The sequence below is a fragment of the Phacochoerus africanus genome, chromosome 12 (genome assembly GCF_016906955.1).
Source record: "Phacochoerus africanus isolate WHEZ1 chromosome 12, ROS_Pafr_v1, whole genome shotgun sequence".
In the NCBI taxonomy this organism is placed as follows: domain Eukaryota; kingdom Metazoa; phylum Chordata; class Mammalia; order Artiodactyla; family Suidae; genus Phacochoerus; species Phacochoerus africanus.
In genome coordinates, this window is record NC_062555.1 from 3,043,075 (window position 1) to 3,068,039 (window position 24,965).

At 37.2% G+C, this 24,965-nt stretch overlaps 1 protein-coding gene across 5 annotated transcripts in view; it reads right to left on the minus strand.

Annotated features, from left to right (window-relative positions):
- Positions 1-617: 617 nt before the first annotated feature.
- The window catches only part of CFH (complement factor H), an 81,436-nt gene continuing 57,088 nt past the window's right edge, over positions 618-24,965 (minus strand). For 4 of the 5 annotated variants that reach the window (XM_047754607.1, XM_047754606.1, XM_047754609.1 and 1 more), the window contains exons 15-22: positions 22,227-22,406; positions 14,598-14,777; positions 8,431-8,637; positions 7,235-7,408; positions 6,353-6,529; positions 4,857-5,030; positions 1,706-1,888; positions 618-1,037 (exon numbers count right to left, since the gene is read on the minus strand). In XM_047754607.1, coding sequence (XP_047610563.1) covers positions 841-1,037; positions 1,706-1,888; positions 4,857-5,030; positions 6,353-6,529; positions 7,235-7,408; positions 8,431-8,637; positions 14,598-14,777; positions 22,227-22,406 — 1,472 coding nt within the window. In that variant the 3' untranslated portion in view covers positions 618-840. The remainder of the gene's footprint in view (positions 1,038-1,705; positions 1,889-4,856; positions 5,031-6,352; positions 6,530-7,234; positions 7,409-8,430; positions 8,638-14,597; positions 14,778-22,226; positions 22,407-24,965) is intronic. The other variant, XM_047754610.1, reaches the window with a different exon arrangement.

Sequence of the window (24,965 nt, forward strand, 5' to 3'; positions counted from 1 at the left end):
CACAGGTGATATACATTAAAGACAGAAAAATTCGAGGGTGTAGAGAAGCAAAAAGGAGTTTAAACACAATAGTTGACCACTATTATCTCTAAAGCGAACCATAGTTATTCTAAATATTCTATTGTACTTCCTGACAATATTTTTTCTATCAAAGTGTGTGCAGTGTTTAAAGCTGAGTGTACTTAGGTGTATGTGTACATTTATACTTGATGTTGGATTTTTAAAATTACTCATTATATCGTGATATATTTATATACCCAATTTGCTTCTAATTCCTCTTTATGATTTGTCAGAATGATTATGTGTTCTGCCTAGGTATCTTGTAAATATGCCTCAAATTTTGGTATATTTATCCATGGACAGACAAGAAATAGCTACTTATATCTTATTAGTAACAGATGTATTGCATAGTTTGCTTGTTATGTATTTGTGACATTATTTTTGAGGATGGAGACAAACATTTTTTTTTTTCATTTCCTCTGAAATAGAGTACCAGGAAGCCTCAGAATTTATGCTGAAAGCTTTGAGAAAGTCAGGAGAATTATGGTTGGAGGGAGACGCTCAAGTTTTTGCATCTAATTTCTTACATAGACGTTGTATGAATAGGACACGTAGCATTTTGATTTGCCAAGTTTAATGAGATGCTTTAAAGAAGTAATTCATTGGTTTCCCAGATTATAATTACAACATCCACATACTATTCAACACAAATGCTGATTTCTGAATAAAGATGAGTTAAACAATAATAGTCGATCAAATAAATGGAGAATTGGATTAATAATGACAAACTCTGAGTAAATATACATATTTCAGTTTTATGACTGCATTTTAACCACTGTTTTATCCACACGTAGGATAGGCCACTTTGCCTTGCTGACAGGTTACTCGGAATGTATGCAGTGGCGTCCTCTTATAATATCCTTGTCTACACCGAAATTCAATAGTATCATCTGTTCTGGAATAAAGTTTTTTATCTGGTCTCCATTTTAGCTCTATGTTATGTTTCCTCATCATTTCTTCTGAAACTACACATGCATCTGCAGGTAAAAAAATAGACATAAAACATTAAGTGGGATACAGATATTTTCCACAGAATTTCAGGCTTTCAAGTAGACTCTTCCACTCTGGTTCCAAAAATTCTTCTCAAAACATTTTCCAAACCAACTCACTGAAAATCCATTATGCAGATTCATCATTTTAAACAGATGATGTAAGAATGAGGTACTAAGTTTAATGTTATAGTTAAATGTCATAATCAAAGATTCATAATGCCAGTTATCAAAGCTTCCACTGAGGAATCTTTTGTTGATATTGTTGCTTGAACAGGAAGCTTTGGTAATTACCAAAATATGTTTTGGTAATCAAGCATGTAACAGAAGGGTTGTTTTTCAATCCATAAAAATTATTAAAAAAAAAATGCCAGAGGTGCAGCATATGGAAGTTCCTGGGCTAGGGGTCAAATCAGAGCAACAGCTGCTGGCCTACACCCCAGTCACAGCAACGTAGGATCTGAGCCATGTCTGCAACCTACGCCACAGCTTGCAGCAACACCGACCCTTAAATCACTGAGCGGGGCCAGGGGTTGAACCCATGTCCTCATGGATACCAGTTGGATTTGTTACTGCTGAGCCACCACAGGAAATCCAAACAGCTAAACTCAATACTCTGATTTCCCCATGACCCAAGAGAAGATTAAAATATTTACCTAAGCATTTTGGTGGTTCTGACCACTGTCCATTCTCGCATTTTATGTAGCTGCTTCCCTCAAGTTGATAGTAGGACTGGCATTGGTACTGGACGACTGTTCCCGGAGGATAGACTGGTAATGGGAATGAGGTCGTGTCTCCATTGTCTATGGGTGGGGGTGGCCCACATTTTCCTTTAGAGTCTAAAAAAAGACATTGTTTGATTTATTGAAAGACCAAAGAAATCCCCACAGTTTAAAATAAGGAAAATAAAAATGTGTCATAATATGCAATATCAGGACTTGTGATTTCCGATGAGAGAAATGATTTGTGGAAGAAGTTTTAATCACTTAAACCCAAAGGCACACTTTTAAGCCCATCCTTTCACTCCACACGAAAGGACTCATGATACAGTACTCACGTCTGTTTTGCCATATTCCAATTTTAAAACATGTTTTTCTTGGCGACTACATGGTGGATAGATGTATAGCTAAGACGAACAAAAAATGACCTTACATAAAACACACAGCGGTATCTGTTGAATCTCCAGTCACTTTTACTGATTTTCATTTTCATTACAAAAGAAACATCAGCTGCTCTAATAAAATTCAAAGAAGTACAGATTTGACTCATGTGGAAGAGAAAGTTGGGTTCCAGCTCTGGCCAAGATGAGATGGAACCATTTCTGCCTATTGCTTCCGCTAAACATCCTGCTGCTGACTGAAAATCCTGAACATATTATACAAACCAACACAGAAGATTCTGAAAGACATAGAGATGAGGTCAGTCTGGTTGGAGACCTTGGGATTCAAGGAATTACATTGCAGAGAGGTGTTTGGGTTTTCACTTTGGCTTCCACGTATCCTGGACTGGCCACTACGACTGAAACTGAGACAGGATATCAAGTTCAGGAAAAAAATAGTCTCAAACAGTCTCAAGAAGCACTTGATGTCTTTAAGCAAAGGCCCAGGAAAGGAGCAGCTTGGCAAGATGGAAGACATTTTACACTACCAATTTTCACTAGCAAGACACTGTAGGAGAAACCTAAGACCAGCCCTCTCCCTGCCTTGATCAGCAGAGGCCAAATAAGGAGCCCAGACTTCCCTCAACATGGTGAGGGAACAAGACACCTCTCCCCTTTCTCCTGGTGTCAGTGGAAGCCAAGGGGGAACCCTGGACTTGCACCCCACATGACAGTAATGGAGTCCTGATACATAAAAGATCCCAACAAAGCCTCAAAGTGTAATACCACAAACGTTCCGAATACAACTGAATATCACTTGCCATGTCAAGGGCCAGGAAAATATCTAAAGAGAAAAGACAATCCATGGAAGACAACCCTGAGATGACAAAGCCACGGAAACTATTGGACAATGCTTTTTTTCCAATACAACTGAAAGTATAGTGCTAAAAAATAGAGTGAAATATTTTTTTTTCAAAACCGCACTGGACTGGCTCAATACTACATTGCAGATGATAGAAGAATAAACTTGACTACAGACTAACTTTGAAAAGAGATGAAAAAAAGAAAAAGAAGGACAGAGCTTCAGAGACCTGGGGGAGGCGCAGCAGAAGATTGGAGACCCTGAAAGTGAAAAGAGGGGGGATGGAGATGGAAACAAAATTAAAAAAAAAAAAAAAAAGCTGGAAATCTCCCAAATAGGGCACAAGTAACAAATCTGCATATGAAAACAGCCAGTACATTCCAAACAGGATAATCTCAAGGAAATTTATGTCCAAATCATAATCAAATTGTTGGAAACTGACAAAAAAGAAAAAAAAAAGGCTAAAGCTACTAGATGGATATTATGTAATATTCACATTGAAAAAGGATTCAAACATTGGTAGGGTCCTCACCCATGACCACACAGCAGGAAAGCGGTGACGACATTCTTCCAGGGCTGGAATAAGAGAATTGTCAGTCGCAAAGTCTGTATGCAGTGATACCACCCGTAAAGAACCGCTGAAGGAATTCAGCAGATAAAAAGGAAAGGAGAAAAGGGATTGAGACTTTAGGCAGGAAGAAAAAACTATGGAATTGATGTGAAAAGGGAGTTATATGTATTAAGACTCTCTTTCCCCTAATGATTTTGTTAAATTATGGCTGTGCAAAATATATCGTTTAATATGGTACTTAGGGTATGCAGAGAAAATACTTAAGACGTTTATGTTAAAACTGTGGACAGAATAAATGAATATAAGTGGAAGTAAGGCTTCCACATTTCACCTAATGCCAAGCCCATAGGGGGTGATAAGCTACATCCGTATATCTTAATACATAGAGCAAGCATCAAGAAAACCATGCAAAGAGATATACTCAAAAGCAAGGAAGAGAGAGCAAAATGAAATTATTTTAAACTGTTTGAAAATCCACAGGGAAGACAAGGCAAGGAAATGGGGATGAGAGTCAGAGGAAGCACAGAAAGCAAATAATAAAAGTGCTGCCGTGGCCCCTGATCTGTTAAAAGTTCCGTAAACGAACGTGATCTGCATCCATCAGTTGAAAGGCTGAAAATGGAAGTTGGACACACAAATCAGACTCGGCTATACGCTGACTACAAGAAAATCGCTTTGAATGTGAAAACACGTTCAAGTAAAAGGCTGCGCAGATACACACGACGCAAAAGTTAATTTGAAGAACTAGAGGTGGGTAATAGATTTCTTTTGTTGGCTCCCCTTTACTTCCTGAACTAAAATGTCCCAGGACCAAGTTCTCAGACCCTTGATTTTATGTACATTGATTCCCTAAATGATTTCAGCGAGTAACCTACCTTTACGTGTAATCCATATGCTGAAGATGCCCACATTTATACCACACTCTATGATCAGGCCCCAGCTGCCTATTCCATGTCTCAAGGTGGAATTTCTTGGGCTGTCAAATGCACTCACGGTATAGCACTGACACACGTATTCTTCAGGAAATAACTGAGTGTCTTAATATCAAAGATAGGAAACTTCCCATGATTCCAAATGTTCAAATCTGGTCAAATCCCTCACAAAATAAACGTGTCAGATTATTCAGTCCACAAAAGAACAGGATTTTAAGCACCATCATTTTCTTTGCATCAAAAAAATTATTCCATAAGAACTACTTCGTTATATATTTATAGCAACATATTTTGTCTGTAAAATAGTCTCTAAAACTGGGGGTGGGTAGGTAAGATACTCTACCTTTGCACTGAGGTGGTTTGGTCCAACTTCCATTAAAACACATCACTTCTACATCCCCATAAAGGGCGTAAGGTTTGATGCACTCATAACGTGCTCTCTCACCAGGTTGATACCTTGACCTCTTATCTAGTATAACAGCGTTTTCCACACTGGGTGGATTCACACAGGAAACATCTGAATAGAAAGGAAAAAAAAGCTCTCTCTACTGTAGTGATCATTTTGCTGGCAAGCCAATAAATGGGACGCCAAATATATTTCATGGTAACTTAAAACCAATAGTTTGCCTATCATGAAGTGCTACTGCTGTCAATACATTTACATGTAAGTTTTAGGATAAGGAGGTAAAGCCATATTTTTTAGTGTGATTTAAGCTTCTGTATCTTAAGTCTTTCCCCCATCCGTTACTAGAAGGTCGATACACAATTTTCAGACCAGGGAAAGTGAGTTTTTCTAGGCATCTCTTTTTGTGATTTGTAAAATAAGTATTATAAATGATATACATTAAAAATGAATTTATAAACTGTAAGAAAACGTAATAAAAATATCATTGGACATCAGGGTTTGGTGTATAGTCATCCTTTTATGAACTACGACGGTAGGGCCTTAGAAAAATAAACACTGTAGGCACTTCTTTAGAGACCTAATCAAGAATTCATACACTTCAAGGAATACCATAGTTGGAGGAAGAGGATGATTAACTAAAAGATCCAGAGAGAAGATCTGGTAAAATTCCCCCCAAAAATATAATTCATAAAAATACTCTAATAACTTTTTTTTTTTTTTTTGCAAACGCTTGAGGATACCACAAGAAGTGATGTTTAGTAACTTTTTTTTTTTTTGTTATTTCTTGAGCCGCTACCGCGGCATATGGAGGTTCCCAGGCTAGAAGTCGAATCGGAGCTGTAGCCACCGGCCTACGCCAGAGCCACAGCAACACGGGATCCGAGCCGCGTCTGCAACCTACACCACAGCTCAGGGCAACGCCGAACCCTTAACCCACTGAGCAAGGGCAGGGATCGAACCCGCAACCTCATGGTTCCTAGTCGGATTCGTTAACCACTGCACCACGACGGGAACTCCAGAAGTGATGTTTAATTCATCAGTGAGATTCAGGTGGATGCAAAGTACAACAGGCTGAAGCTATGGTTCCTAAACTGAACTGTGCATAGATTCCCTTGGGAATTGTTAAAATAGTTTCAGGGCTGCATCCCGAGTTTTTGATTCAACAGATCTGAGTGAGCCTGGGAATTTGTGCTTACATGTGTAACAATTTTCCAGAATTGCTGAGATTGCTGATCCAGGGACCATGCTTTGAGAATCTGTGCTACAAGACTAACCACTGAGTACACAATTCCACCTCTTTCTGTTAAGGCATATGGCTTCTTGGACCTGGCCTAAAAATAATCTCTGTCCATTTAATGATGGTAGAGGCAATTTTCTATATTGTATTACTTAAGACATTTTAATAAATACATTTAAAAATTTTATTGAAGTACCTTTGCATGCTGGCTTTCCTATCCATCTGCTCTTAATACACCGTATGGTGTTAGGTCCTTCCAATTGAAAATATTGCAGACATTTAAAAGTCACCTGCTCTCCTGACCTATACGATGGCTTCTTTGGGCCTATGACTACAGCGTCATTGAAGGTGGGTAAGTCAAAACAATCCGTGTCTGAAAGAAAGAGAGGAGGTTTAGTACAGCTTTAAAAATACACAGTTGCCTATAATTATGTTCCAGAAAATTAGGTACATGTCAAACCAAGGTGTACTGTACAATATCATTCTGACAAGTTGAAAGAAATAGGTTCGAGGTCTTGACTTAGTTACATTGAATGTCTATAGTCATCAAAGATATAACACGAGAATGGTGATATCCAAAGAGGTAGAGAGGCAAGTGAGGCTGGAGAGAGAGCACACTTCTCACATTTAAATCCTTTTTCCCCATTACAGGCCACCTACATTCCGTATGTATCTCTATTTCTTGCTTCTATCAAAATCCGGTACTGCGAATTATGGCAAATATCTTAGAAAAGAGTATGTTTGTAAAGAAGTAGCTGATAATCTAACAGTAAGTTGGATAATGATAAGTCTGACGGGCAGGGGCCAGCTGTGACACAGGAACAGAGATGAGAAATCTGAGAAGGTGCATCAGAGGATGCCAAAGTGCACCCAAGAGGGCGTGAACATGAGAGCATTCAGCTTGTACCATCACACCTTTGTTACTTCTAGGATTATTAATTCTCTACTACCAGCACCCAGAACCTTCCAGGGATACCTGGTGAAATTCCAGAATTACTGCTTAGTTTTGTATCTATACCATTTATGCTCTGAATCAAAGATGTTTATCAGCCTTCGAATAAAATTAAATACACTGTACTTATGCATTCTGGAGGATGGGACCATTTTTCTCCTAAACATCTTATAGATTCAGGTCCATCAATCCCAAAACCTTCATCACAGTTGTAGGTAACTTCTTCTCCGTACAGGTAGCTGTCTTTCTCCTGAGCAACAGCACCATTCTGAATCTCAGGTGGTGGTGCACAAGGACGACCTAGGACAAAATGAAAGAATGATTTCATGTTTCCCCACCTCTGAAATTTAACTTGATGTACTGGTTGTCACATTTGCTAATTTTCCTTGGAAACTGTAAATAATTATAAGGAACTGCCATCACATCAAAGAGAAGGTGTTCAGATGCTTCCTGCAGTCACCATTCTGGTGTATATCCAGTTGTCAACTTTAGCAAGAACTTGAAACTAAAAATATGAATATATTTATGAAAAGAAACTATCAGTGCTTCTCTAAGCAATAGTGAGTAATAAAAGGAAAGACACTGTGACTTCATCATCTGAGGAAAAGTACTATATATGGTAAGAAATTAAAAGGGGCATTGTAAGAAGAACATGACATTATTTTTAAGATGTGTCAGCATGAACATGGCAAGTTATATGAACAGGTAGGAATATAAATGTGTTTAACTATATGAATAGGTAGGTTTACAAAATTGCTGGAATTAAGAGTGATTCTCTCTCTCTTTGTTTTTGAATGTGATTTCATTTATGTCTTGTTCTGGGCTGCTCCCGCGGCATATGGAGGTTCCCAGGCTAGGGGTCGAATCGGAGCTGTAGCTGCCAGCCTACACCACAGCCACAGCAACGCAGGATCCGAGCCGCGTCTGCAACCTACACCACAGCTCACGGCAACGCCGGATCGTTAACCCACTGAGCAGGGGCAGGGATAGAACCCGCAACCTCATGGTTCCTAGTCGGATTCGTTAACCACTGCGCCACGACGGGAACGCCTATGTCTTGTTCTTTGACCTGCTGTTTTCAAGGAGTGATTCTCTACTGAACCAATTAAATTAACAGAAAAGATTGATTTGATTATGTAAAAAGTAACAAAATGTCTAAATATTTAAATTACATATTTGTAGATACATGAAATACAAATATAGAATAATAATTTTATGTATGCAGAAATCTAAAGGATTCTGTCTCATGACTTTGATGATAATTGATTAGTTTTAATGAATTGCACTGCACAACTGAATTTTTGTTTATATACTGTCCTCACCCACACACTGAGGCAAAGAACTCCATTTTCCCATGTGGCATATTATCTCTTTTTCAGATATCTCGAAACCATCTTCACAAGTATAACTTAACCTGGTGCCATGGGCATAATTCTTGGGCTCAAACATTTCTCTCCTTTCTTCTGCAGAGCCAGGTGACTGAATGGTTCCATGGTCTATTTCAGGTGGTTCAGAACATGGAATTTTTTCTATGTGAAGAACAGAAATCAAAGGGTGAAGCACAAGTATAATGTTTAAATTTAAAATAATACAACCAAACACTATTCGGGATTTTAAAATAAGAATAAATTCAACAAAGTAAAGAATTTTAAAACTGAGACATATCTGAAACTTGCAAGATATTTGCCTCCATAACCGCTAGGCTGCTGTCCACTTGTTCAATACTCCCCTTCATCCCTTTTTCCAATTTATTTTTTATTGACCCATGGTTGATGTACAAAAGCATGTTAGTTTCAGGCATCCTGAATAATGACTTGACTTTTGCATACATGATGAAATGATCACCAGAGTGGCTAATACCCATCTGTCCGTATACAAAGTTGTTACAATATTACTGACCATTTCTCATACACTATCTATTTTATCTCCCTGGCTTCTTTACGACATAACTGGAAGTTTGTGCCTCTACATCCCTCGCAGCTATTCTGCCACCCCCAACTCTCTTCTGGCAACCACCCATTAGGTCTCTGTATCTGTATGGGCCCGTTTTCCTTGTTTATTTTATTTTTTAGATTCCACATATGTGAGATCACGTGGCGTTTGTCCTTCTCTATTTCACTTAGCATGATACACCCTTGATACATTTGGAAAGATTTCATTTCTTATAGCTCAGTAACCATTCATTTTGTGTGTGCATCTATGTGTGTGTGTGTGTGTGTGCGTGTGTATATATATATCATCTTGTTTTATCCACTTGTCCATCAATTGACACTTAGGTTGCTTCCAAAGCTTGAGTATTTTAAGTAATGCATCAATAAATACTGGAGTGCAAATATCTTTTCAAATTAGTGTTTTTGTTTCCTTTGAATAAGTGCCCAGAAGTGAAACTGCTGGATCATATGGCAGTTGCATTTTTAATTTTTTAAGGAAATTCCGCACACCTTTTCCATAGCTGCTGTGCCAATTTACACTCCCGTCAACGGTGCACCCAGATTCGCCTTTTCTCCACATCCTTGCCTTGTCATTTGTCTTTTTTAGGATGGCCATTCTGACATGTGTGGAGGATATCTCACTATGGTTATGATACACAGTGTCTGACGATTCCAGATACTGAGCGTCTTTTCCTGTGCCTGTCAGCCATCTGTGTGTCTTCTTTGGAAAAAAAAAATGTCTGTTCATGTCCTCTGCCCATTTTCTTTTTTTGTTGAGCTGTTTGGTTTTCTGTTAAGTTGCAGGAGTTCTTTGTGTATTTTGAATAGTAACCCTTTGATGGATATCCTTTGCAAACATTTCCTCCCTAGGCGTTTTCTTCTTTCTGATGCAATTGTGAGATTGCTTTGTTGATTTCTTTTTAAAAATTCACTGGTTGGGCATATGTATATTAGCTTTGCATCCTGCAACTCTGATGAACTCAGTTATTATTTCTAGTGGTTTTTGATGGAATCGTCAGGATTTTCTGTGTATAGTGTCGCATCATCTACAAATAGTGACAGTTTTCCTTCTTTTCCAGCGTGGATCTCTCTTTCGTAGCTTTTCTCGTGCGATGACCATGTCTAGGACTTCCAACGCTATACTGAACAAAGATGGGGAGAGCGGGCATCCTTGTTTTGTTGCTGGTTTGAAGGAAACCCTTTCAGCTTTTCACTGTTGCGTATGAGGGTAGCTGTGGGGTCCTCACACATGCCCCTTATTATGTTTAGGTGTGTTCCTCCACACTCACTCCATTCAGAGCTTTAACATAAACAGATACTGAATTTTGTTGATTTTTTTGCATCTATTGAGAAAATCGTATGATTTTTTAATTCTTTAATATATTAATGTATACAACACTGATCGTTTTGTGGATATTGAAACATCCTTGCCTCTCTGGGAAAAGTCCTGCTTGAGCATGGTGTACGATTCTTTTTATTTGTTGTTGAATTTGGTTTGCGACAATTCGAGGATTTTTACTTGTGTTCAAAAGTGACACTGTGCTGTAAATTTCTTTTTTTGTAATGTCTTTCTTTAGTTTTGCTATCAGGGTGATGTTGGCCTTAAAGAGTGAGATCAGAAGTGTTCCTCCTTCATCAGTGTATTTGGAATAATTTGAGAAGACTAAGGGTTAACACTTTTTTAAATGATCAATTCACCTGTGAACCCATTTGGTCCTGACTTTTTTTTTTTACGGGTTTTTAAATTACTGTTTCAATTTTAATATCAGTAATCAGTCTGTTCACATTTTGCATTTTTTTCCTGATTCAGTTTTGAGAAATAGAGCATTTGAAGGAATTTATCAATTTTTCTTTGTATTTTTAGGGCCGCACCCACGGCATATGGAAGTTCCCAGACTAGGGGCTGAATCAGAGCTATAGCAGCTGGCCTATGCCATAGCCACAACAATGCCAGATTGGAGCCGCTTATGTGACCTACACCACAGCTCACGGCAATGCCGCTCCTTAACCCAGAGAGCGAGGCCAGGGATCTAACCTGTGTCCTCATGGATACTAGTCAGATTCATTTCTGCTGAGCCATGATGGGAACTTCCATCAATTTCTTCTAGGTTGTCCATATTACTGGCATGTAATTGTTCATAGTAATCTCTTATGATTCTTTAATTTATTTGGTATCAGCTGTAACTTTTCATTTCCGATTTTATTGATTCTGGCCTTCCTCCCTTTTTCTTGATGAATCTTTTTAAACGTTTATCGATTTTATTTATTTTTTTTGAATGACTAGCTCTTCATTTCATTAATATTTTCTATTGTTTTTAGTCTCTGTTTCATTTATTTTTTTCTAATCAGTATTATTTCTTTTCTTCTACTAACTTTGGGTTTCATTTTCTCTTCTTTTCCTAGTTTCCTTAGGTCTAAGTTCAGGTTGTTTATTTGAGATTTTTCTTCTTTCCTAAGGTAGGCCTATATCACTATAAACTTCCCTCTTAGAATTGCTTTTACTGAGACCCAAAGATCCTGGATCATTGTGTTTCCATTTTCATTTGTCTCTAGGTATTTTTTGATAATCTCTTTGATTTCTTCAATGATCCTTTGGTCATTCTGCAGCACATTGTTTAACCTCGAGCTGTTTGCAGTTTCGGCAGGTTTTTTTTTTTTTTTTCTTTTACTTGACTTCAACTCTCACAGATTTGTGGCCAAAAAGATCCTTGTTATGAATTCAATGTTCTTAAGTTTACTGAGACTTCTTTTGCGGCTTAGCATGTGATATATCCTGGAGAATGTTCCATGTGAACTTGAAAAGAATGTGTAATCTGATATTTTTGGAATGCTCTGTATATGTTTCATAAAACCATTTGACCTAAAGTTTAAGTTCAGTATTTTCTCATTGGACTTAGACTTGATTTTCTGTATGGATGATCTGTCTTTTAATGTAAGTGGGAAAAGTTCTCTAATATTTTGTTCTATTTGTCCATTTACATTTGTTAATATTTGCTTGATGTATTTAGGTGCTTTTATGTTAGGTGCGTACATATTTAAAATCGTATATTCTTGTTGGATTGGTCCCTTTGTCATTATACAGTGTCCTTGTCTCTTGTTAAGTTCGTATTTAAAATCTATTTCGTCTGATACAAATTTTACTACCCCAGAATTCTTTTTGTTTCTGTTTTCATGGAATACCTTTTTTCCATTCCCTCACTTTCAGTACGAGTGTGCTTTTAGATCTGAAGTGTGTCTTTGTAGGCAGCATATATGTGGGTCTTGTTTTTTAAAATCCATTCAGCTGCTCTTTTTCTTTTGATTGGAACATTCTGGGTCCATTTATATTTAAATTAATTATAGGATAAGTATTTACCTACTGCCATTTTGCTTACTGTTTTTGGTTGATTATTTTAAGTTTATAGTCTCTTAAGTTCAAACAATTTGAACAACCCTGCATTTGTACTCCCTCTCTCATATTTTACACCTTTTTGTTTTGTGTTTCCATTAATTATTTATTGTGGAGCAGATGATTTTTACTATTTTTGTCTTTTAACTTTCCTACTAACATTTACTACCTTTATTGTATGTTTGCCTTTTCCAATGCCATGCTTTTTCTTTTGTAATTTTCTTATTTCTGGTTGTGTTCTTTCCTTTTACTCTTAGAGAAGTCCTTTTAATATTTTTTATAAAGTCAGTTTAGTGCTTCTGAACTCCTATCATTTGCTTATCTGAAAAACTGTTGATCTACCCTCCAATCTGAATGATAGCTTTGCTGGGTAGTGTATTCTTGGTTGTAAGTTTTTTTCCTTACACCACTTTGCGTATGTCATGACACTCCCTTGTGGCCTGCAAAATTTTTGCTGAAGAGTCTGCTGATAGTATTATGCAAGTCCTCTTGTATGTAACTAGTGACTCTTCTCTCACTGTTTCTAATATTCTTTCTTTATTTTTAATTTCCACCATTGAAATTCTAATGTGTCTTGATATAGACCTCTTTGGGTTCATCTTGTTTGGGACTCTGATTTCCAGATCTGGAAGTCCGTTTCCTTCCCAGGAAAGGGAAGGATAGAAAGTTTTCAGCTACTATTTCTTCTAATAAGTATTCTATTTATCTGTCACTTTCCTTTTGGGACAGCTATAATGAGAATATTACTACATTTGATGTTGTATCAGAAGCACCTTACACAAGCCTAATCTTTTTTTAAGATTCTTTTTTTCATTTTGCCATCTGGGTGTTTTTCACTATCATATCTTCAAGATCACTGATCCAATCTTCAGAATCATTTAATCTGGTGTTGATTCATTCTAGTGTGTTTTTCATTTCAGCTATTGCATTCTTGAGCTCTGTTTACTTCTAATTTCTGTTTTCTAACTTTTTGTTAAAATTCTTATTGTGTTTATCCATTCTTCCCAAGTGTTCGCTGAGTATCTTTATGGTCTTGACCTTGAAGTCTTTATCAGGTAGATTAGTTATCTCCACTTTGTTTAGTTTTTTTTTTTCTTCCAGATTTTGTCTTGTTTCTTCATTTGGAATGTATTTCTCTTTCTCTTAATTTTGCCTAATTCTCTGTGTTTATTTCTTTGTGTCAGATATGTTCCTGATCTCGGGGAAGTGGCCTTATGTAGGAAAAATCTATGGGGCACCACAGCATGCACTTGTCTGTACATCATATCCATGTGTTTCAGGGGTGTCCTTCTACTGAACACGGCCAACTACTGTGAGTGCACTAGTAGGTGGGGCTGGCCCCAACCTGGTTGACTGCCTGATTCTGCCTCTTGCGGTGGATGCCAGCCCACTGGTGGGCAGGACCAAGTCCTGCGGCAGCTGGCTGAAGGGCCCAGGAGTACCTGGGCTGGTGTTATCTCAACCATGAGCAGGGCCAGGTCCTTGTGCAACAACTTTGGGACCCAGAGGGGCCTCAGGTTAGTGCTGTCATGCTGGTGGGTTGGAAACCCTCTGGTGCTAATAAGCTATAGGGAAATCTCCAAAGTGGCTATGTTAGCACAGTTTTCTCATGGCAGAATGAGCTCTCAGAATGGCTGGTAGTAGCATCTGTGTCCACAGTTGCTTCCTGCCTCTATGAGAGATTCACAAAGATCAACAAGTCAGTCTAACCCAGGCTTCTTTCCAATTATTGCCTCTGCCCTGGGACATGGAGCTATGAGGTTTTTGTGTGCCTTTTAAGAACAGAATCTCTGCTTCCTACAGCCTCTGGCTTTCCTGTAAGCAAACTATATTGGACTTCTAAGTCAGTCACTCCAGGGGTCATTTCCAGGTGTGAGACCCCCAGGCTGGAGAGCCTGACTGTCCCTCCATTCTTGTCTTTCTCATCATGAGGAGTAAAATATGCATAAACAGACATTTTATCTGATATTTACATAGTAGCCCAAATATTTTGACTGTATTTACTTCACACTAAAAGTGAAGGAATGTTCATTAATATATATACCTAATCTGTAATTTACCATTTCAAGATAAAGTGGAATTAGCTAGAGAAACCTTCATCCTGCTGGTTTATACAAAATCGGAGGTATGACTTCAAAGACTGTTACAAAGCAAGCTACTCACTACTGACCAACACAGCGTGGGACTGACTGCCATCTTCCATCTCTGCACACAATTTCTTCTCCGTCTTGAATTATATAGTTTTCTTGACAGAGAATAGATATTTTTTCTCCATCCTTATAATTCACTGTAGTTGTCATATCTTGAGCATTGGGAATCTGAGGTGGAGGTGGGCATGAATTCAATACTTCTGAAAATATTAAAAGTAGATTTCTTGGTTAAGGGAACTGGATCTAATCACTTGTCATGGAGCACGATGGCAGATAATGTGAGAAAAAGAATGTATATATATGAATAACTGGGTCACTTCAGCATACAGCAGAAATTGAACATTGCAAATCAAGTATAATAAAAAATTAAAAAATAATTACCAACCTATATTTAAATAAGCTAATATAGGCTTCCAGATAAGGTGTATTACGAAAACTATAAGGAAATATTTTACAATTGTAAAAAAAGATAATTTACAAGGACTAAATGGTCATAAGTGTATAATGTATATAAAAATGTATCAAAGTACATGAAGCAAAGATGGACAGAAGTAAAAGAAGAATCAGAGAAATCCACAATCCTAGTTATCAATTCTTTTTTTTTATTTTTAAAGTTTTTAGGGCTGTACCCATGGCATATGGAAGTTCCCAGGCTAGGGGTCGAACCAGAGCTTGCAGCTGCTGGCCTATGCCAGAGCCACAGAAATGCCAGATCCAAGTTGTGTCTGTGACCTACACCACAGCTCACGACAATGCCAGATCCTTAACCCACTGAACAGAGCCAGGGATTGAACCAGTGTCCTCAGGTATATCAGTCAGTTTCATTACTGCTGAGCTATAACGGTAGCTCCTAGTTAGCAATTTTAATAGTTTTCTTACTCTGAACAACTAGAAACAATTTTATACATAGATGAATTTGAAGAGCACCATGAACCACTTTAACCTGGTCTGGCAACTAGATTATATGCATGTTTTATATGAAAATAGAAACATGGAACTACTGTTGTGGCTCAGTGGAAACAAATCGGACCAGCATCCATGTGGATGAAGGTCTGATCCCTGGCCTTGCTCAGTGGGTTAAGGATCCGGTGTTGCCGTGAGCTGTGGTGTAGGTCACAGATGTGGCTCGGATCCCCAAGTTGCTGTGGCTGTGGTGTAGGCCGCTGGCTACAGCTCCAATTAGACACTTAGCCTGGGAACTTTCAGAGGGCCCCCCCCCCCAAAAAAAAGAAAACATCGTAAAGAGAAAATATGCTGTGCAATAAAAAAATACAACTCAAAATATTGAAAAATGTGTGCTCTGTTACAAGTGAATTCGATTAGAAGTCAATAAGAATCAACTGTCTATGTAAATACCCATGGTACTCATCAAAATGTATACATAAAATACATGCATTTCTCTACATAAGTATCATACCACAATGAAGCTGTTAATGGAGAATAAATTATTTTGAAAAAATAAATATTTGGGAATTAAACAACAAACTTCTAAACAACTGCCATGTCAAAGAAGAAATCACTAGGGATATTAGAAAATATTTCAAAGAAAACCATAGAAAAGATCAATGAAATGAAAAGCTGGTTCTTCAAAAAGATCAGCAAAATTGATAAACCCTTAGCCAGACTTATCAAGAAGAAAAGAGAGAGGACTCAAGTCAATAAAATTAGGTATGGAAAAGGAGAAGTAACAACAGACATCACAGAAATACAAAGGATCATAAGAGACTACTATATGCAACTCTACACCAATAAAACGGAAAACCTAAAAGAAATGGACAAATTCTTAGAAAAGTACAATCTTCCAAGACTAAACCAAGATGAAATAGAAAAGATGAATGGACCAATCACAAGAACTGAAATTGAAACTGTGATTAAAAAACTCCCAACAAACAAAAGTCCAGGACCAGATGGCTTCACAGGTGAATTCTATCAAACATTCAGAGAAGAGTTAACACCTATGCCTCTGAAACTCTTTCAAAAAATTGCAGAGGAAGGGATACTCCCAAACTCATTCTATGAGGCCACCATCACCCTGATACCAAAACCAGACAAAGATACCACAAAAAAAGAAAACTACAGGCCAATTTCACTGATGAACACCAATGCAAAAATCCTCAACAAAATACTAGCAAGCCTCATCCAGCAATATATTAAAAGGACTGTACATCATGATCCAGTGGGATTTATCCCAGGGATGCAAGGGTTCTTCAATATCCGCAAATCCATCAGTGTGATACACCACATTAACAAACTGAAGAATAAAAACCATATGATCCCCTCAATAGATGCAGAAAAAGCCTTTGACAAAATCCAACACCCATTTCTGATAAAAACCCTTCAGAAAGTGGGCATAGCAGGAACCTACCTCAACATGGATAAAGGCCATATATGACAACCCCACAGCGAACATCATTCTCAATGGTGAAAAGCTGAAGGAATTCTCACTGAGATGAGAAAGAAGACAAGGATGTCCGCTCTCGCCACTGCTATTCAACATAGTTTTGGAAGTCCTAGCCATGGCAGTCAGAGAAGTAAAAGAAATAAAAGGAATCCAAATTGGAAAGGAAGAAGTAAAATAGTGATCTACTATCACTATTTGCAGATGACATGACACTATACCTGGGAAACCTTAAAGACAGCACCAGAAAACTCTTAGAACTCATCCATGAATTTGGTAAAGTCACAGGATACAAAATTAATACACAGAAATCGACAGCATTTCTTTTTTTTTTTTTTTCTGTCTTTTTGCTATTTCTTGGGTTGCTCCCACGGCATATGGAGGTTCCCAGGCTAGGGGTCTAATCAGAGCTGTAGTCACAGGCCTACGCCAGAGCCACAGCAACACAGGATCCGAACAGCGTCTGCAACCTACACCACAGCTCACGGCAACGCCGAATCGTTCACCCACTGAGCAAGGGCAGGGACTGAACCCGCAACCTCATGGTTCCTAGTCGGATTCGTTAACCACTGCGCCACGACGGGAACTCCGACAGCATTTCTATACAATAACAATGAAAGAGCAGAAAGAGAAATTAGGGAAACAATCTCGTTTAACATTGCATCCAAAAGAAAAAAATACCTAGGAGTAAACCTACCTAAAGAGACAAAGGACCTGTACTCTGAAAACTATTTGACACTGATGAAAGAAATCAAAGATGACCCAAATAGATGGAAAGCTATACCATGCTCTTGGATTGGAAGAGTCAATACCATCAAAATGACTATACTACCCAAGACAATCTACAGATTCAATGCAATCCTTATCAAATTACCAAGGACATTTTTCACAGAACTCGAACAAAATATTTTAAAGTTTGTTTGGAAGCACAAAAGACCCAGAAGAGCCAAAGACATCCTGAAAAAGAAAAATGGAGCTGGAGGATTCAGGCTCCTTGACTTCAGACTATACTACAAAGCAACAATCATCAAAACCATATGGTACTGGCACAAAGACAGACATATAGATCAGTGGAACGGGATAAGAAAGCCCAGAATTAAACCCATGCACCTACAGCCAACTCATCTATGAAAAAAGAGGCAAGAATATACAGTGGAGAAAGGACAGCTTGTTCAATAAGTGGTGCTGGGAAAACTGGACAGCCACATGGAAAAGACTGAAATGAGAACACTCCCTAACACCACACACAAAAATAAACCCCAAATGGATTAAAGACCTAGATATGAGACCAGACGCTATAAAGCTCTTAGAGGAAAACATAGGCCAAACATAGACATAAACGACAGCAACATCTTCTCAGATCTACCTCTTAGAGTATTGACAATAAAAACAAACATAAACAAATGGGACCTAATCAAACTTACAAGTTTCTGCACAGCAAAGGAAACCCTAAACAAAACGAAAAGACAACCCACAGAATGGGAGAATATCTTTGCAAGTGCATCAACTGACAAGGGATTAATCTCCAAAATTTATAAACACCTTCTGCAGCTCCAGACCAAAAAAAAAAAAAAAACAAACAAACAACCCCATCGAAAAATGGGCAGAAGACCTAAATAGACAATTCTCCAAAGAAGACATACAGATGGCCAACAACCACATGAAGAGATGTTCAACATCACTCATTATTAGAGAAATGCAAATCAAAACCACAATGAGGTACCACCTTACACCAGCCAGAATGGCCATCATCCAAAAGTCTACAAACAAGAAGTGTTGGAGAGGGTGTGCAGAAAAAGGAACCCTAGTACACTGTTGGTGGGATTGTAAATTGGTGGAACCACTGTGGAAAGCAATATGGAGATTCCTCAGAAAACTCAAAACACAATATGGAGATTCCTCAGAAAACTCAAAATACACTCCTGGGCACCTATCCAGAGAAAACCATGACTCGCAAAGACACATGTACTCTGATGTTTGTTGCAGCACAATTTTCAACAGCCAAGACATGGAAACAACAGAGGAGTGGATCCAGAAGAGGTGGTACATACACACAATGGAATATTACTCAGCCATTAAAAGGAACGAAATACCAGCGTTTTTAGCAACATGGATGGATCTGGAAATTATCATGCTAAGTGAAGTCAGCCATACAATGAGACACCAACATCAAATGCTTTCACTGACATGTGGAATCTGAAAAAAGGACAGACTGAACTTCTTTGCAGAACAGATCCTGACTCACAGACACTGAATAACTTATGGTCTCTGGAGGAGACAGTTTGGGAGTTGGGGGGATGTGCTTGGGTTATGGGATGGAAATCCTGTGAATGATTGTTATACAACTACAGATGTGATAAATTCATTTGAGTAATAAAAATGTAAAATAAATTAAAAAAAACCCCTAAACCCAAAAAAACCCGCAAACAAAACAAGAGAAACCTGAAATAAACATTGCAACTCTCAGTTAAAAAATAATAGTAAAAAAATTAAGACCAAAAAAAAGAAAATATTTCACATAGAATTAAATGAAAATAAAATGTATATATTTTTGAGATATCTAAAGCAGTACTTAGAAGGGACAAAAAGTGTTTTACAGGCTTATATTTTTAAGTTGGATGGCTGAAATCAGTGTTTAAAATTTTTATCTTAAGAAACGAGATAAAATTAAAATCAAGTAATTAGAAGGTAGGAAAATTAAGTCCACAAAAGAGAGAATATTGAGAAAGATGAATAGAAAAGAGAAAACAGAGAAAATTAACAAAGCTAAAAATGGTGAATATTAACAAAGCTACAGATTAGAGAAAAGAGGAAATGGAGAAAAGTAAGGGTGTTATAATTGGTTATTTGAAAATTTTTTTTTTCTTTTCTCTTTTCTTTTTTTTCCAAGTTACTTTCTTTTTTTTTACTACTCAATGAATTTATTACATTTATAGTTGTACAATGATCATCACAATGAAAATATTAATAATAGTGAAAAACAAAACTCTAGGAAAGAATGATCAAAATAAAAGAGGAAGCAACTACCAACACCAAGAATGAAAGAAGTGATGTTACCAAATATACTATATAATTAAAAGCAAAATGGGATAATATTAAGTAATTGTTAGAACGAATTGCATAGCAATTAATTTCATAAGATAGGTAAAATGGAGATATTTCTTGAAAAATACAACTTTCACATACTGACCAAAAAAAAAAAAAAGAAAATAGCAACTGTGAACAGCACACTACCTAATAATGAAATTGAATCCTTCATCAAGGGAAACTTCAAAAAAAAGCAAACTACATACCAGGTAAGCTCACATGTAAATTCTAAATTTTTTTTAGAATGGTACATGTTTTACATAAGGCATTACCGAAAAAATAGAAGCAGAAGTCAGTAATTAAGGAGATACATCAAGTTTATGACATGCATACTCAGTATGGAAAAGATGTCAGTTCTCCCCTAATTTGTTTTCCATTATGAAGCCATCCCTTTCCATATATAAACAGATATTTCATAAAAATTGAGAAGCTTTCCCTGAAATTTCCATGTTTATAAAAAGACCAGAATAACTAAAACAATTCTGAATAGGAGAAACATACTTGGAGACTATATATCAGACTTTAAGTCTACTAAAAAGCTAGTTATAAAGGCAATTTGGCAGGAATAAAGATAGATAAATGGATAAATGAACAGAAGACAAAGTACAGAAATAAATTAACACTTCCATGGTAAACTGATTTTCATTTCAAAGTCTTTTCCACACATATTGCTAAAACAATAGGATATCCATATATAAAAAAATCAACTTCTATATTATGCAATACTCAAAAGTTAGTATAAGATGGATATACTTAAATATACATATAAAACCATAAAGCTTCTACAAGAAAATGTAGAAGAATACATGTACCTCACTGCCTATAAATATTATTTGTCTCCTTAAGGAATTATAAAATGTCGAACACTAGATAATTGATTCGTTTTTGTGTTGGTTTGAAGCTACTTTCTGTATATTCTAGGCTTGTAGAAGTTGGTAAAAATATTGAGAATAGTGAGTCAGGGTGTCCTATAGTTAGAGAAGAGAACTACAGATATCAAATGTGAAAAACTGAGGGAGTTCTCTTGTGGCTCGGCAGGATAAGGATCTGGTGGTGTCACTGCAGCAGTTCAGGTTGCTGCTGTGGTGCAGGTTTGATCCCCGGCCCAGGAACTTTCACACATTGCAGGTTTAGAAAAAAAAAAGTGAAAAACTGAAATTAACCTATTCAGTTGGAATTGGTGGTGTCAATGAGACCTAAGACTTTCCAAGATAGTTGTAAACGACTAGATAAATAGGTGACTAGATAGATACATAAAGATATATAGATACATAGACTGATACATAAATGCACATGGACAAATAAATATACATTGATACATAAATATAAATGGACAAATGCGTAATAAGCATAGGCATCAACACATTTGTGTGTAATATAAGAAGTCAGAAGCAATGGCCTTCCCATAGTAATGAGCACACCTACTGCCCAGATATTAATTAATTAATTTGTTTTTCTTTTTGGGGTCACATCTGTGGCATATGGAAATTCCTGGGCTGGGGATCAAATCGGAGCTGCAGCTGCTGGCCTCCACCACAGCCACAGCAACACCAGAGCCGAGCCATGTCTCGTGGCAATGCTGGAGCCTTTTTTTAAAAAAACGATTTTTATTTTTTCCATTATAGCTGGTTTACAGGGTTCTGTCAATTTTCTACTGTACAACAAGGTGACCCAGTCACACATATATACATACATTCTCTTTCTCACATTATCCTCCACCATGCTCCGTTGTAAGTGACTAGATAATAGTTCCCAGTGCTATTCAGCAGGAGCTCATTGCTTATTAATCACGAAGGCAATAGTCTGCATCTATTAACCCTCAATTCCCAGTTCATCCCACTCCCTCCCCTGCAATGTTGGAACCTTAACCCACTGAGTGAGGCCAGGGATCGAACCTGCATCCTCATAGATACTAGTTGGGTCCTTAACCTGCTTAGCCACAGCTGGAACTCCCCAGATGTTAATTTAAAGTCACAAAGTTTCTAGGTGTTTTATTATATAGCTGACTAAAGCACATGATATAATTAACATTTAGAAACAGTGTTTTGGTTAGTTTCTAAATTACCTTCCAGACTAAAAAGTTATTTGTAATGATAAATAGCTAAATATCTTTGAAAGACACAGACAATACTTTTACGAGTTAGAAAAAAAAAGAAGAGTTTACCTTCTTTGCAGCTTACTCTGGGATCCCATACTCCATTTATACAGACTGAGTATTTGCTTTCTGATTTTCCCCGACATTTGTAACTTTGGTTGGTGTTATGGTCAAATTCGGTCTTATCTAACAGGTTTCCCTCAGATGCAAATATTTTTGAGGCTTTACACTTCTTGAGTTTATCTGTTGCTGTAAAGATGGAGATATTTCCTTGAAAAGACTAATTATAAGAACCAAACAATTACTACAAAAATAGGTATGGTGTCAATAACACAATGAAATTACAATTTATGTCTATAAATTCCACCAACCAAGCTGTTACTGACCATATTGTATGAAATGAATTATTATGCATCGTTCTAGACGCCTGAGTCTTGTGTTCAGTTTTTGAAATTCAGAGAAAATATCCATCCTAAAGACATTCTGCATTCTGGATTGGAACATTTTTGGATGACCTACACAGTGAATAGTCATCACATAACTAAATTCGGTCCCATACTTGCTGTCTGTGCAAATGTTCACATTCATTTTTTTCTTGATCTCGAGTATACCTGTATTATTATTATTATTTATTTTTTTATTACTCAAATGAATTTATCACATCTGTAGTTATATAATGATCATCACAATACCTGTATTATTTTTAACCCACAATCTTAAGCATTAAAATAAAAACAATCTTTTGTGGAGATAGAATATATTGTTGCTAGTTTAAATACATTTTTTTCAATAAATGCAATGAAACATAATGATATATCTAAGGTGTATTGTACAGAATCTTAATAATCAAGCAGATCTTTTGCACGACTACCAAAAACAACAGACACGTGGAATAAGAAAATGGGTAAAGTTACCACCTGTTTTCTGTACATGTACTTAGATTTTTTGAGACGCTATGCTATATACCAGATCATCTTATAATCCAATAATATTATAATGCCATAATAACAAGTTTTCATGGATCCAGTATAAGTCAAATACAAACTATAAAAGTTTTTATATAGCTACCTATTTCAAAAACTCAGTGCAGGTGGAGGTCCTTCTTGAATTTGACAAAATACCAATATAGGTCTTTGCAGTATTTGTTACTGATTTGTTAGTGATATGAGTCAAGCCATGATGAAGAAAATAAAGAAACATTAAGTAGCTGGCCAAAAAAAGTACTGATTTCATATGCATTCTTGGAAAAAAATGACATAAACACACTAGAGGCTTGAGAATGAGTCCTATTTTTAGGATTTGCCTAGAGGGTTGAGAGAAATAAAACAGGTAGTATTCTTCAAGGAAAGGAAACTGAAGGGAGATGTATGGTTAAAGGAGCAGCGGTGGTTGTCACCATGGTTTCCGAAAGGAAAACAAACTTATTCACTAGGAGAAAATAAAGAGTAAGAAGGATAAAAAGCTAGGCTAGCCTGAGTTACAAAATAAGGAGAGAATTGGAATAAGGTCTACTATGGCTGAGGGTTATGTTAAACTGAATGCAGGTGGAGGATGAACCTTAAGAAGGAAAATTTCTGAGACCAGAACATGTTTTGGTGTAAGAATAAAAAGTTGGAGTTCCCGTCATGGCTTAGCAGTTAGAGAGTCGGACTAGCATCCATGAGGACTGAGGACGCAAGTTTGACCCCGGCCTTGCTCAGTGGGTTAAGGATCTGGCATTGCTGTGAGCTGTGGTGTAGGCCAGCAGCTACAGCTCCGATTCAGCCCCTACCTAGCCTGGGAATCTCCACATGCCGCGGATGTGGCCCTAAAAAGCAAAAAAAAAAAAAAAAAAAAAAAAAGAAAAGAAAAAGAAAAAAAAAGTTGAGCGTCTTCATGTTGCATGTTACCTGAGTTTTTCCCCCCACATGAAATGAGGTGAAGTCATTTGTGGAGATAGAAGAGGACAAAGATGAGGTTTAATCTTGAAGAACTGGGAATATCTTGAACAGGAATGGATTTAGTAAAAATGTAGGGATTAATAAGCAATAAAACGTATTAATTAACTTAACCCACTCCTACTGAATGTCAGGTGGTCTTTCATGTATAGGAAATACATCAGTGAAAAAAAATCCTGCTCCCATGCAGCCTGAGTCTTAGCCCTACCTCCTGCTTGGAATAATTAATGACTAGAAATCTGATGAAAAAATAAGACTGGACCTCCAGGGCTCTCTTTGAGTGTAGGGCCCAGGAAAACTCTAGGAAATAAATAATTCCTTCCAAGGGAAAACTGAAAGAAGGTAGAAGAGAGTCTCTTCGTCAGTCAACAAAGACTTGGTCCCCAAAGGTCAGGGTGACTCAATGCGGTGAAGTGCATCCGTCAGGGCAGGTTCCCGGTCCAAGCCCACCTGTCTCCTCTAAGTTACCTACTGACTGATAGGGTGTGAGCTCACCCTCCCTCCAGCACATTAACTTCTTTTTGCTGCATTTGAAACAGACTGAGAAACTATCCTTGTTAGAAGCTTTGAGAGAGGCAGATTTCTATAGGAAAATATAAAATGGGTATTTTTCAACCATATTTCCTTCTTTTAAAGGTCCTGAAAGAAATAGTGCTACAAAAACAAAACTTGGATTTCTGCAAAGATAGTTATATTTTCCTGGTAATTAGGAAAATATCATGTAAATACTTTAATCATGTAAATATCTAAAGTAAGATTTAAGTTTATATTGGTAGAAATAAACAATGTGAGTATCAGGGCAGAAAGAGTCATAAAGTTCCATCGCTAGTTTATATTTTTCCTCTTTAGACACATATTGAACTGTAAACCA